Source organism: Schistocerca gregaria, chromosome 4 (genome assembly GCF_023897955.1).
Source record: "Schistocerca gregaria isolate iqSchGreg1 chromosome 4, iqSchGreg1.2, whole genome shotgun sequence".
Taxonomy (NCBI): domain Eukaryota; kingdom Metazoa; phylum Arthropoda; class Insecta; order Orthoptera; family Acrididae; genus Schistocerca; species Schistocerca gregaria.
This window is the reverse complement of record NC_064923.1, coordinates 76917186-76932484: the sequence shown is the minus strand read 5'-3', so window position 1 is coordinate 76932484 and position 15299 is coordinate 76917186. Positions and strand designations below refer to the sequence as shown.

Below are 15299 nucleotides of genomic sequence, written 5' to 3'. Positions count from 1 at the left end.
CATTTTGTAAACCTTGTGAGGAATTGCTTTAATCATGAATTCACAGATTGCTGGATTCGGAAATTGATTGCCGACTCCCTAGAACCCCAGGCATCACAACATTTTTTTCGTGTGTGTGTGTGTGTGTGTGTGTGTGTGTGTGTGTGTGTGTGTGTGTGTGTGTGTGTGTGTGTGTGTGTGTGTGTGTGTTATCCAGAATAAATTGTACCAGACACAAGTTCGTGATATCCCAGATCTTCGCCATGACATTCGTGCAGCAGTCACAAATGTTACGCTGCAATGCGCAAGATACTTGGAGAGGAGTGGAATGCTGATAAGACGCCTGTCGTGCCACTAATGATGCGCATATTGAGGTGTGATAGATCTGTAAAGACTTTTGAGTTAACATAGTTGTGGAAACATGTGATCAAAAGAATGTTACTACTGAAGTTATTACATATATTATCATGTGTTTGACCTGAACACCTTCTATAAATGCTAACCTCACACTACCGTGCTGTGAAGTGGGATCATCTGTGACAGGTGAAATTTCTCAGATCACATCAGGTTCAAATGCAATCAGTAGTTCACAACCTAGTGGTATTAAAAAAACACTTTTGTTGTAAAAATAAGAGTTTAAAGAAGTAAATAATTAAGAAGTTGTTGCTAACCTAAAAAATATTATACGACTTCATCACTCTTTGGCTATGTAAGTAATGATTGCAGATAATCTCTCAACTATAATTAGAGAAGACGTGTTTAGGTCTTGTTAGGCTTTTACACTCTCTGTGGGTGGTTCACCTCTTACAAAAAACATTGTCTAGGCACAAATCACAGTAACAACACAATTCACATCAAATTTCATACTACGAAACAACTGCTTGAATTGCTATGGCAAGTGAGTGTTGAAAGTCAAGTAATATGCATGTGAAAGTGGATTTGTAGATATCAGTGTTTGCAATCTGGAATACAGTAAAAATGCTATAAGATTCAACCCCCCATCAGTCCTCTGAATTTTTTCGTTTCACCTCTAGTAATGTTTAATGTGTAAAAAGCTGAGTTGTTCAGATCGCAGAGTGAAACTAACACAACAGTTACTGTAGCTGCAGCTTGTGACGTGGGCAATACTACACAACTACCAGTGGGGCAGACGAGGCGCCTGAAAATGGGTACAAGTTAGGAGAAAAGTCTGTGAAGAAATTCCAGTACCAACAGAAAATGAAGCAAACAGGAGTTTCAATGCAATGAGGGCAGCACTTGTGACCAGTGTATATGCATAAGTTACAAAATTGGAATAAATTTACAAATTAAGATTTGAAAAGCCTGAGTTTCTTTTCATTGCTTTTGCATTTCTTTAATTTCTGTATAGTGTTGCCATTCTTACTTGATGTTCCCCAAGCAACACTACCAGTATTTTATGTTCATGCCTGAAAGACTGTAATCCTCCTGTAAAATTGGTGTTTGAGCATTGAATATTTTCTATTCTTTTTTATTTTGGACACTGTTGACTTCCAGGACTTTATAACAGAAACCTAGATTGTGTGTTCCACATCTGTCTTCCTTGGAGGTTATTTTTAGTTTCTACATGCGATTTATAGCTGTCACAATTAACTTACACTATTGTTCTTACCAACTCGGTGCCAATACTCGTATCATTGTTTCACTATATAAGGAAAAGATATGTTGCTGCTCATCCAGGGTGTATATGCCCCAGGTAATCCAGGAAAAACCCAGGAATTTTAAATCTGAGAACTTTCAGAATTCTGGGAATTTTTTATTGTAGCAATTAAAAACATAGAGGCAAAATTAAAATAAAACTTCAGTTGTCAAAGAAATGCGCCATTTACAAGAAGACAGTGCAGGCACAGGCATGTGTCAAAGGGTTTAGGACAAAAACAATGCAGTACATTATAACAAACTGCTTCCCTTTGGCATGATTTCACAACTATTTACATTAGGTTTGATTGTGCAGTTGCCAGTAGGCTCATGCTAATGCACACAGTTTTGTATGACCAGTACTTACTCCCACTTCTAGCCACTAGAAGTGTGGCTGTTAGCTGTAGCAACAAGCCGTGTGACAGTTACATTCAGGTCCAAGCTGCTGGAGAAGGCTTTGGCCAAAAACTACATTTGTCTTTGTCATGCTGGTCTGCAACTTGATGTTTCATCTGTATGGTGTGTAGCAATCTACCTTTTCCATACATTATTTATATTCCAACCTGGAGTTTCCTGGTAGTCTTAATTTCTTTGTCATTGGGGAGAACAATATTTCCATTTGAAGTCTGTTGTGTACTCGTGTACTGATGTTGTGAATGAATTGGTAACCTTCAGTGTTGTTTCAATCTATTGGAACAAGGAAAAAAAAATCAGGAATGTAATAAATAATGTTATAAACTATCTTTGATGCAGCAAATTAGTTCCAAAAATTTATTCCAAATGTATGAATTGTATTAGATCTCTCACCCCCCCCCCCCCCCATTTCATATCTTGATTACACAACTGTTTTTACAATTAACCCCATTGCCTTGTTTGTGAACAGAAGAATATTACAAAAATTTCTTTTACTTCTGGTATTGTGATTCTCATGTACCTTCTCCTTTTTTAATGTTTTCTTCCATGTACTCTTTCAGCTTTCCAAATTTTTCTCTGACCTCTTGGTGGGGACTATTTTTTTTCCAGTGCACATAAAAGCAGAATTTGCCATTGTTCTAACATTTGAAGGCATTCTTTTCCTTAAGATTAGATATTTTTGCTTCTGATTGATCCTGCTCATAGACACTTAGAGAAGAAAGTGAATGGTTTGTGTTCAATTTTTTTTTTTTTTTTTTTTTTTTTTTTTTTTTTTTTTTTTTTTTTTTTTTTTTTCCCCCCCCCTGTAGGGAGCATTACATTCTGCGAAGGGTATAATTTTCTTAAAAGGCTTAGTTGTAAAAGTTATTTGTAATTCTCGCAAATGAATATCCTCTAGACATACTATTTCATGAATTTGGTGTTCCTATTTATGATGAATTTGTTAACTGGAATTGATTTTTGTTTTCCAGGCCCTGTTCTCTGGTGAAGGTTGCCCAAAATTAATTTCCTGTGAATTTGCGCACAATAATTCCTGGTATGTAACTTTCGAGTCTGATGAAGATGCTCAACGAGCTTACAGATTTTTGCGTGAAGAAGTTCGTGAGTTTCAGGTAAATAATTTACGTGTTTCAGAAACAGTTGTCTTAATATTGTGAAATTCGAGAAATCTTTGATGTAGAAGGATAATTTTTCCTCGGGTAGGCTGAAACTTGCCAGTATTAATGTTGATCATCTGGTATAAGGTAAATTTCAAATTAGTTTTGTGCACTCATTAGGCTATTGGTTTAAAATTACAATTTTGGAAACTGATCAGCATACTAACACTCACCTGGCATGTCTCTACAAAGAGACTTTGGAATCCAGTTACAATGGGGAAGAGAAAAGTACAGCAAGACAGGACTGCAACTTTTATTTGCAGTGTGGAGAAAAGCAAGAGTGAGTTGCAAATTCTGTTAGTCTACACATCCATTAGGCCTATGAGCATTTGTAATTATGTACACATTTGTTATGATAGTTCCTATCTTGGGAAAACACGAATTGTTTGCAGACCATCAAATATACTATTACTAAGAATGTAAATGTATTACTTCCTTAAAATGGTGACCACCCTATTAATAATAGGATGTCTAAAATCATTGCATTGGCTGAATTACTATTGATGTGGCAACTGCAGACAAAATAAACCCAATTGAGTTATTCATGACACTGAGTATTGTTTCGTATGAATATATAATTCATCACTAGAGTTAAACATTTGCTAATATTGCAATAGTTTGGTGTTAAGTATCAGCTTAGGCACATTTATATCAAATACCGGCATTTAAGCCATTTCGTGAATAAAGCCATCTGTCTCTGTTCGTTTTTTATGTTTTTTAGACTAATGCCACTTCAAAAGCTTATGCAATGAATGTTGCTTCATAAGTTTTGACCTGATTATGACAATTACTGAAATATTAAAATGACTGATATGTGTCAAGTGCTCTATATGACTTTATTCACCAAATTTTGACAATGATGTGTATCAAGGAATTCATTTCCTTTATCAGTGTGGTAAATTGTTCTACTTTTTTATAACGATGATTAAAATACCATATATTTAGTGGTTTGTGTAATTCATATACAATTGCCAAAGTTAATAAGAAAGGTCATTGTTAAGGTAGTGCTTACTGTACTGTGAGGATTATGTAAATATCTTGACGCACATTTTTACATTTCAGGGAAAGCCTATAATGGCTAGAATAAAGGCTAAACCTATGAATAGGTTACCTATTCCTCCAGTTCCTTCCATGGGTGTAGCTCTGAAAAATGGCTACAGAACACCACCTGCACTTTATGACCCTAACACTTATCAGGGGCAGCAAAGGTTTCTGTATTCAAATGGTAGTTCTGTGGCACCGAATGTAAACTTTGGAAGTCAAGTTCATGTTTATGTAAGTATATTTTATTAAAAATATACGCACATCTTAAGAGCCTGATTATAACATAGTGTTAATTCAGGTGTCATAAGTGTGCAACAGTAAATTTTTCTGTTTATTTTTTCTTTTTTAAAGTAATTTGTAAAAGATAAAGACAGAAAATACATTTTTACTATACAGTAACAAATATGAAGGATATGTTTCTGGAGGCTATTTTTTTCTTTTGAGTGTACTTTCAATTTTATTTTTGCACACATTTAGAGGATAATCCTGATTACTATGCTTACCTGTCAAATGATTTTGTTATCTAGACAATATAAAAAGGGAGTCTCATTACAGAAAAGAGTTCTTGTTAAGAATTTTCAGTTTGCTTTTAATCCATTATTTGTAAGACATTTAAACATTTTTATACCTGTATCTTACATATCCAGTGACCTCAGGCGCTGCAGACCGCTAGCTGCTTCTTTCCTGTCTGTTTTGTGCTTATTCTTCCCAGTGTCTTCAACCCCCAGGGCTGCCATTTACCTCGCCAGCTCATCCACCCACCACAGAATTGGTCATCTGGTGGGGTTTGTGGTGTAGTTTCCCCTAAAGTGCATTATTCACCTGTCTTTCCTTTAGTATATGGGCTACATGGCCCACCCACTAGGTTCTTCTGCTCTTCAGTTTCTGTAAAATTGTTGGTTGCATCAAGAGGTAGATCCCGTTGTCCTTCCTTCATTCTCCTTTATCTAAGAGGTATCTTTGTATCTTTCTCATTACTCTTCTTTCAATATTAATAGTTTTTGAACTGTACATCTCATCTTGGTGCTCGTTGATATTGATTTTGAGCTCAACGTCTCACTGAGCAGGGTGTATTTGCCCCAGAAAATCTGTGAAAAACCTGGGGAATTTTTCGTCTGGGAATTTTTTTTAGAATTACAGGAATTTTTCATTGTTTAGGTTTAGAGTTAAATTTTTATAATTTTGATTAGTAAAAACTGATACTCCGCGTTTTACTTAAGTCTGCTTCTCCATAATAATACTGCAGCAGTAAAACATAAACAAGGGAATAATGCTAAAATAAAAGATTGTCACCAAGAAAATGTGCTATTTACAGCATAAAAGCATAGTGCACAAAAGTGTCTGCCAACACCAGAATGTCAGAGACTGCAATATTTTGTAACAACAAACTGCTTTGAATATGCCTTTCTCGTGGTCCTTGTTTCAATGAGTGTAATGAGGGCATGCCATATTGGCTTTTCGCGCAGAATGCTGGTGAAACGGTGTAACGTCATAAGGAATATGGGAAGCGAGAAGTGGGATGCAAGACCATTACATGTGCATTGTAAATGCAAGCAAATTTCCAGACCACTGCGTTAAAATAAATAGAATCCAGTTACTTGTTACTCTTTCTGGTTAATTTTTAGTACTATAAGCGAAAGTAGAAATCTTTGTGCCACTGCTGAAAACAGAAATGCTTTGTACGAAACTGTATCTTATTTGCCATCGATTTCTCTAAGATAAGAGAACTAAAGTGCAAATAAGTGGACACTGTAAAAGAAATGATTCTGTTAATGAGAATGCAGGGATTTATTGAGGTCATTTTGTTCCTGAAGATTATGAATGGGACTTTAAAAAAGGAGCTTTTGTAGTTTTCTTTGAAAAGATAATTTAATGGGAACTTTTTGTCGTAATAAAAATATTCCAAATTGGCATGGAGATGCATCACAGGTTGTCAAAAGCTCCAGCAGGGGAACTTACAGATAATTGCCAGATATTCATCCTCTCAACTCATTTCTATGGATAATCGCCTTTGGAATTATTAGATTGCTGATGTGAAAAGAGAAGAGTATAGTGTCTGCTTTAGAGGCTGTACCTTTGAAGAAAATTAAATTAAGTCAGTTGACTAGCATAGGAGTAATTCTTGAACTAGAGGTTACTGCAAAACATGAAATAGAGAGATAGAAAAACTAAGATGCAACTGCTAAGGGGGAAAATTACTGTCGATAGGAGTTACAGGATTCTGGAAGCAAAGTGGAACAGCAGGTAGCACACTAGATTCCTATTCTGAAAGACTACGGTTAAAATCTGCATCCGGCCATGCTGATTCAGGTATACTGTGATTTCCCTAAAACTCTTCAAGCAAATGGTTCCTCTGAAAAGTCATTTTGGACTTTCTTCCTCATCCTTCCTTAATCCGATGACTGATAATTGCGTTGTTTGGTCCCCTCCCCGAAACCAACCAACCAACCAACCAACCAACCAACCAACCTGTGCTTCTACATCTACACTAGTACTCTGCATTGCACAATTCCCCGACGGAGGGTTAATCAGACCATCTTCACGCTATTTCTCTAGCATTCCACTATCAAACCAGCACACAGAATAATGAGCATTTAAATCTTTTTCCTTGTGAGCTCTGATTCCTCTTACTCCAATGAGCGCTTCTCCATGTGTAGACGAAAATAAAAAACTTATTTTGCGGAGAAAGATAGTGACTGAAATTTCATGAGGAGATTCTACTGCAATGAAAAAAGTTAATTTTAATGATTGTCACCCTAATCTGCGTATCATATTTGTGACCTCTCCCCAATTTCGTGATAATACCAAACTGCCGTTCTTCGAACCTTTTTTATGTCCTCCGACAATTCTATTTGGTGCGGATCCCACACCACACAGTATTCCTTGAGAAGGGTCTGAGCAATCATAGTGCAAGTGGTCCTTTTAGTAGACCTGCTGCATTTTATAAGTGTTCCATCAATAAATCGCAGTCCATAGTTTAAAAGATCTACTCACCAAGCAGTGGCTGGACATACACGTAAGACTGTTGATTGGCAAGCTTTCAGAGCCAGTGGCTCCTTCAGCAGAAGGGTTGAAGGGGAAGGAAGGTGGTGGTGGTTGTTAGTGTTTAACGTCCCGTCGACAAAGAGATCATTAGAGACGGAGCAGAAGCACGGGTTAGGGAATGATTGGGAAGGAAATCAGCCGTGCCCTTTCAAAGGAACCATCCTGGCATTTGCCTGAAACGATTTAGGGAAATCACGGAAAACCTAAATCAGGATGGCTGGAGACGGGATTGAACTGTCCTTCCGAATGCGAGTCCAGTGTGCTAACCACTGCGCCACCTCGCTTGGTGGGAAGGAAGGAGGGGGAAGGAAAATGGATGGAGAGACTAGAAAAGGGTGTAGGCTTGGAAAGTTACTCAGAACCATGGGTCGGGTGAGACTCACCGCATGGGATGTGAAGATCGTTCTGGGTGACTTTCTTGAAATCTACCCCTTTTCCTAGGCCTCTACGGCCCTTTTCCTTCACTCTTCTTCCTTTCCTTCAACCATTCTGCCTGAAGGAGCAGCCACTGGCTCTGGAAACTTAACAATCACAAGTCTTCTCTCTCTCTCTCTCTCTCTCTCTCTCTCTCTCTCTCTCTCTCTCTCTCTCTCTCTCTCTGTGTGTGTGTGTGTGTGTGTGTGTGTGTGTGTGTGTGTGTGTGTGTGTGTGTGTGTGTGTGTGTAATTAGCTCATAAGAGTGATTAATTCTCAGAGTATTTGCACAAGTTACCTGTTGCATGTATTGGTATTGATAACCAGTCCCATTTCATCAACATGCTGTCTGTGACTTCTGATTAGCTGGTCACACTAGCGGATTTTCACGATAGGCCAAAACTGCGGGCCATTTCTGTGGGTGTCCCTGTGGGTCGGACCTGCTGATCTGAAGCCCTTTATTTCCTCCTAATATTTAGGTCCTGCCCATTAGGCCTTCCCCCCCCTCCCCATCAGGCGGGGGTGGAGGTGGCCCTCGCCACTCCTTGGGGGTTTCATGCTTGGCTACCATGGGGCCCCAGCCTTTGCAGCATTTTCTCCCTTCCCTGCTGCATGTATACCCTCTGGCTATGCTTTTTTGCCCCCCTCCCTTGGGGAACATGTCTGGGATGTTATTGGGAATGTTCTGCATTGATGGAAGAACAGTCTCACTTTAGTTTTTCACTTCCTTTTCCTTCCTTTGCTTCCCTTCTCCTCTCATTCCTCCTCTTCAGCGTTTGAGGTTCATTTCTTCTTTTTCTTCTCCTCCCTGTGCGCTCCTGAAGGCCAGCCCATGCATCTGACGCGTAACAGGTGACTTAGTAACACACAATTCACAGCCCCAGGTCAACAGGTAGGGTTCACACGTACCCCCTGGTACAGGCCAGGTCCAAGGAGGGGTGATTGCCTGAGCTGCAACCTTACCAAATTGCCGATTGGTCCCTCTGTCAGGTCTTCGGGATTTGTGACCTGAGGTGTGAACAATGACTTGAAGCGGGTGCGTCCCCTTGTGAAGGGAGCCCCCAGTTTGAAGCAGTGCGCCATTGGAGGTGTTGGCAATTGTGGGGAATTTTCTTGCAATGAGTGAATCATCTTGACAATCAAATCTAAGAAACGTAAACATAATGAGGCTAATGATCAAAGAACCTTCCCACTGCACACGGTTCCTTGTGGTCTCACATACTCAAGACTTTCACTCCTTCGCCAAGGTAAATCCATTTATTATTCAGAAAGGTGTTGATGAAATTGCCGGCCCTGTGAGATCCTGCTCTTGTTTATGGAATGGCACTTTGCTTTTGGAGACTACTTCTGATACTCAAGCACAACAACCGCCTGCCACCTTGCTTCTCCGTTGCTATCCTGTTATTGTCAAGGCACATAGAACTTTGAATTCTACCCATGGCGTTATTTACATCAGGCAGCTTGACGGTCCAACAGAGGCCGAAATCCAGTCTCACTTCTCTGATCATTGTGTCGTTGTTATCCAGGGTGTAATCCATCGTCTCCTTAGTGCCTATCCGCACTCTTTTCCCTATTCCATTGAAGATCGAAGCAGGCTATGAAATTATCACAGTCCAGCTGTACATTCCAAACCTGATGGGCTGCTACATGTGTCATTGTTTCAATCGCATTAGAACGTCTTGTCGAGACCCAGCAAAATGTGTAACGTGTTATAGGGATGCACACGAGCGATTGTCTGCCTCCATCTCCCCGGTGTGTCAACTGCAATGTAGTTCATGCCGCGTTCTCTCAGGACTGTCCCATGTATCTTGATGAGCATGCTGTCTAAGAGATCTGGGTAAAGAAAAGTGCCCTAACCAGTCACTTGAAAGTTACTGGCTAGTCACATACTCTGTGTTACTCTGTCTGGCACCTATAGTTTTGTTCTCGTTTCACCTCACTTCTTGAAGGACATGGCCAAGCAGACATGCAGCCTGAAATTCCTGGCCGGCTTCTGTTCCAAATTTCTGGCCTGACAGTGTGTCCACGATAAGATCGTCTGCAACTATCTCCAACACATTGGTCCACCTTTTTGCAGAAGTTTCATGCTCTTACCACTATCGCCCTGCCTTCCTCCTCCGGAAAAGAGTGGAGGGGGCTCGGGCGATACCCTTCTCCTCTCCCCATCATGAGTGCTACAATGCCTTCTTAACTATGAGCAGCTCGATTGTGCTCTCAGTTCATCCTGATCCTCCACCCCAGGGCCAGATGACATCCACATTCAGATGTTGCAGCACTTTTCTCTTGGGGGCAAGCATTTTCTGCTTAACACTTTAAACTGCATCTGGGCAGAGGGCACATTACCTGGACACTGACACTGGTGCGAAGCCACAGTCATACCCATATCTAGCCCGGTAAGGACTGAAACCTTCATTCTAGCTACTGCCCCCCCCCCCCCCCCCCCCCTTACCAGCTGCGTTTACAAGGTGATGGAACAAATGATTCATGCCCAGCTGGTATGATGACTCAAGTCTCATGATTTACTGTTTAATGTACAGTGTGGATTTAAGAGTGCAGGGTTCTGCAGTTGACCATCTAATTACTTTGTCCACCAATGCCTTGAATGGTAATCTGCGGAAATCCTGGACTAAGGCCTTCTCCAAATAGACAAACACGGCCAAAGATACCTGCTGGAGAACCGGTATCTGTACTCTTTACACGTGGGTCTTCCACAGCTGCCTGCCCTTTTTCCTTCAGGCATTTTTAAAAGAAACAGTTTTCAAGGTGCGTGTAGGTTCTGACATGTCGGACGCTTTTATTGAGAAAAACGCTATGTCTCAGGGTTCTGTCCCGAGTTTTGTCCTCTTTGCTATCGCTGTTAACCTATAATGGTCTCTCCTGCTGGGCACGTCCAGCTCCCTTCTTGTTGACAATTTTGCCATTTATTGCAGTTCTCCATGGTCCTGTCTCACTGAGCGGCATCCTCAGCAGTCTTCATTGTCTTTACTCCTGAAGCATCAACAATAGCTTTCCCTTTTCGACCGACAAAACCATCTGTATTAATTTCTGGCAACACAAGTGGTTTCTCCTACCATCTTTACAACTTGGGCCTGTTGCCCTTTCATTCATTGAAACTACGAAATGCCTGGAGCTCGTGTGTGATAGGAAACACTCTTGGCCCTCCCATGGGTCTTACCTGGCAGTTCCTCAATGTCCTATGTGTCGTCAATGGCACTTCCTGGGGTGCCAGTCGAACAACCCTCCTCGGTTTGTACTGGTGCCTTGTCTGTTCGAAACTCTACCATGGGTGCTTTTTTTATGGATCTGAACTCCCATCCCTCTTATGCAGTCTGAACACTATTCACCATTGTGGCACCTGTTGGCCATGTGTGCCTTTTACGCTAGCCCAGTTTAGTCTGTAAGCTGAAGCTGCTGAACTACCACTGTCCTACTTCCGTGACTCTCTCCTCAGCATGTATGCATGCTGTTTGTCTGCCATGTGTGGCCACCCATCCTATGCGTATGACCCCAGTTGTTTTTTGTGCCCTGAACCAAAACAAAACAAAAGCCATCAGATCTATCTCACCCACTTGCCTGCTGGCCAGACATATTTGTATATGAAGGAATGCTGTGGATTTTCATGGTTTGTCCATGAACCCAGGACTGCAGTGCTGCTCAGCAGACCAGAGGCCATGGGCAATGAATTTCAGAAATTGTAACTATCTAACCGCAAGAACATTGCAAGGTGTGGTGTTTAGACACATATATTTATTCTAGTACATTATGGCACTTTCAAAGTAATTTATATATTAGAAAATATAGACAATAAGAGGAGGAGAATTGTGGCAGTAGCTGGCAAATGTATGTATTCAAATATTTCTCAGAAGAAAAATTACATAATACCTCTAAAATATTAGGTGAAATAAAGAGTAATAACTGGCAGTAATGAACGTAATAGGACCAACATTTTATTGTGATACAAAAGATGATTTCTATGACAATGCTCCCCAAAACCCATCACGAAGTTGTTTGTCTACAGGTGGTGAAGAACTGTCACTAGAATAAGACATATAAACAGACAAGCCAAAACAGGAAACCTATAAAAAAAAAGCCTCCAAAAATCTTCAGTGGCTTGCATCATGCTCATTCTGAGCTACAGTTTGTATTAGTGAACACAGCTAGATGTTTTCCCTCTTAATATATTAAGTCTTCGAAGGTGGCTGTCGTCATATGATAAGTGTTCATGTAATAATTTTAGATTTAAGTGATGCTTAATAATGTGCATCAACACTTTACAACATATATTGAGTCTGGAACTCTTGTGGACCGCAGTTTAAAGTGTTCAGAGGCCACCCACGAGCAGGAGCCCTTAGCAGTATACCTGCTGACATCATACACATTAGGCAATGGCAGTGCCATCCCCTGGAATGGCCTACCTGATGGTTTCAGTTGCATTGGAGTGTGATGTCACAACTGTTTACATTTCCAACAGGTTGTGGAAAAATATTGCAAATGGTGGTTTGAGAAGCATTTGCTATCAGAGTATGTTGCCATTTAAGCAAGATGAATTTTGTTAAGTGTGAGAATGTGAGATGAATTTCTTAAGGGGTTAACTTGGAGCAGGAGAGGCACCACAGGATATTCTTAATTTACACTATCTATACTTTTACAAATACAATCATAAAACTTTGTCAGCATGACCAAGGAGGATTCACTATTCAGTGTTACTGTCTGTCAAAACTTCTCAATGAACAATGAGATCCAGCCACTTACAAAAACTTCGAACCCAGAAGACCAGCCATTTATGCCAATATTTAAAATTTTACTGGCACATTTAATCAGCATTGTAGGTAAAATCTTTTCATCCAATGATGAAAGGAGAGTATTAGTTGAGGACAAATTGGATGAAAATCAGTGTGAGTTTAGGCCTCTTAGAGGTTGTCAGGACCAGATCTTTAGCTTACGGCAAATAATGGAGAAGTGTTAAGAGTGGAACAGGGAATTGTATCTATGCTTTATTGATCTGGAAAATGCATATGACCAGGTTCCCTAGGAGGAAGTTATTATCTGTTCAACAAGATTATGGAATAGGAGGCAAACTTTTGTAAGCAATTAAAGTTCTTTACATAGTCAGGCAGCAGTTAGTTCACGGTTCAGAGTAGTTTCAGGGGTAAGACAAGGCTGCAACCTGTCTCCACTGTTGTTCATATTATTTTTGGGATCATATGTTGAAAACAATAGATGGGCTGTGTGAGATTAAGATATGTGAACGCACAATAAGCAGTCTTGCATATGCAGATAAGTTAGTTGTGATGGCAGATTCGATTGAAAGTTTGCAAAGTAATATTTCAGAGCTATATCAGAAATGTCACGACTATGGTATGAAGATTAGTATCTCCAAAATGAAAGTAATGTCAGTGGGAAAGAGGTAAACGGATAGTGCCAAATAGGAGGAACAAAGCTAGAACAGGTGGACGGTTTCAAGTACTTAGGATGCATATTCTCACAGGATGGCAACATAGTGAAAGAACTGGAAGCAAGGTGTAGCAAAGCTAATGCAGTAAGTTCTCAGCTACAATCTCTCTCTTCTGCAAGAAGGAAGTCAATACCATGTTATCTGTGCACCGTTCAATCTTTTGACCAGCTTTGTTGTATGGGAGCGAAAGCTGGGTGGATTCAGGTTACCTTATCAACAAGGTTGAGGTTATGGATATGACAGTAGCTAGGATGATTACAGATACTAGTAGGTGGGAACAATGGCAGGAGGGCGTCCACAATGAAGAAATCAAAGAAAAACTGGGAATGAACTCTATAGATGTAGCAGTCAGAGCGAAGAGGCTTAGATAGTGGGGTCATGTTACAGGCATGAGAGAAGCAAGTTAACCCAAGAGAAACATGGGTTCAGCAGTAGAGGGTAGGGGGACACAAGCAGACATTTTCAATGTATGTGCCGATATATATATATATATATATATATAGACACACACACACACACACACACACACACACACACACACACACACACACACACACACACACACACACAGTGCGCGAGAGAGAGAGAGAGAGAGAGAAAGTGTAAACCTGTCCTTTTTTCCCCCCTAAGGTAAGTCTTTCCGCTCCCGGGATTGGAATGACTCCTTACCCTCTCCCTAAAACCCTCATCCTTGCATCTTTCCTTTTCCTGACGAAGCAGCCGCCGGTTGCGAAAGCTCGAAATTCTGTGTGTGTGTTTTATTTATTGTGCCTGTCTACCGACACTTTCCCTCTTGGTAAGTCTTGGAATCTTTGTTTTCAGTATTTAGTAAGGTTTATAACTTCATTTGCACAATATTATATGCAGGAGCTTAAACATTTTGATATGTTTTGCTACTACAGTTCAATGTGGGCACCGTTTGCAGCTTGACAGATACCGAAACTGTACTCCATGTTTGTAAGCATGACAAGTAGTGAGACCTCCACTGCAGTGTAGATCGGTATTCTCAAATCTGTCAGATCTTATACCTTCATTTTTTTGGAAAATGTCCTTAATAAATTGCCACACACCAAAATCCAGTGGACTCTAGATTGGGAGACTGAGGGGCCAGGCAGTGGGACCCCCATTCCAATCCAATACTCAGGAAATACCTTGTGAAAGAACATGGTAACATTCCAATGGTAGTGGGATGGAGCACCATCCTTCTGGAAAAGGACATTGGGAGGCATCTGCGGAGCTGCATAGTTAGCGAGTGTGTTAAGATAAGTGTGCCCTGTCACTGTAGGCTGCATAAAAAATGATTGATTACAGCAGGTTCATGTAATCCCATCCATACATTAAATTTTGGTGTGTCCATTTTGTGCTCAGTCACTTCTCATGGCATCACACTTACATTAGGTAGTTACACAGTTAACTTTACATACCTCGGAGGTAGATTCATCACTGAACAGCACTGCAGTGAGGTTATTATTGTTTTCATCTACATGATGCAACATTTCAACAGCAAAATAATACTGTCTCTGGTGATCCTCAGACTTAATATGATGAGGAACTTTGAGTTAGTAGGCATGCAACTGGAGAGATTATGTGCCCAATCCATGCACTTTGGAACAGGGACTGCTAATTCCCTACTAGCTGTCTGATGGATTTACATGAGCTTCTAGCTAGTACTTCACGCATATTCCACGACCTTCTTCATTCACGTGTGTTTTAGGATATTTTCCAGTATTTGAAATGAAATTTCCCATTTCTCGGAGAGTTCTGTCCAACTGATAATGGGCTTTTGTGTGGAAGAATTCATATTCCATTCTCTTTTTGCATGCTGCTGAACATTTGTTACAGATTGTAACTCTGCCTTTCATACCATGCACTCCATCTTTTTGTTGTCATGGTCACATGTTGACTGTCAAGAGTATGTCTGTCTGTCTGTCTGCACAACAAACATTTGTGCATGTGTGTGCCGTATGGCTTGGCACTGTTTGTGATAGGTCAGGGTCACATTTGGGAGTGTCTGTAGAGTGCTTATTTACCTAAAAACATACAATGTAGAGTTCTTTCATTACAAAGGTTTGTTCGTGTATACCCCTAGCCCAGATACCCTGTATTTTATAGCAAAGGTTTGGTGTCCGTTGCTT

General features: G+C 40.4%; 1 protein-coding gene across 31 annotated transcripts in view; it reads left to right on the top strand.

Moving 5' to 3' along the window:
- The window catches only part of LOC126267365 (la-related protein Larp4B-like), a 759608-nt gene that overhangs the window by 711291 nt on the left and 33018 nt on the right, over positions 1-15299 (top strand). For all 31 annotated transcript variants that reach the window (XM_049972524.1, XM_049972507.1, XM_049972528.1 and 28 more), the window contains 2 exons: positions 3021-3161; positions 4269-4481. In XM_049972524.1, coding sequence (XP_049828481.1) covers positions 3021-3161; positions 4269-4481 — 354 coding nt within the window. The remainder of the gene's footprint in view (positions 1-3020; positions 3162-4268; positions 4482-15299) is intronic.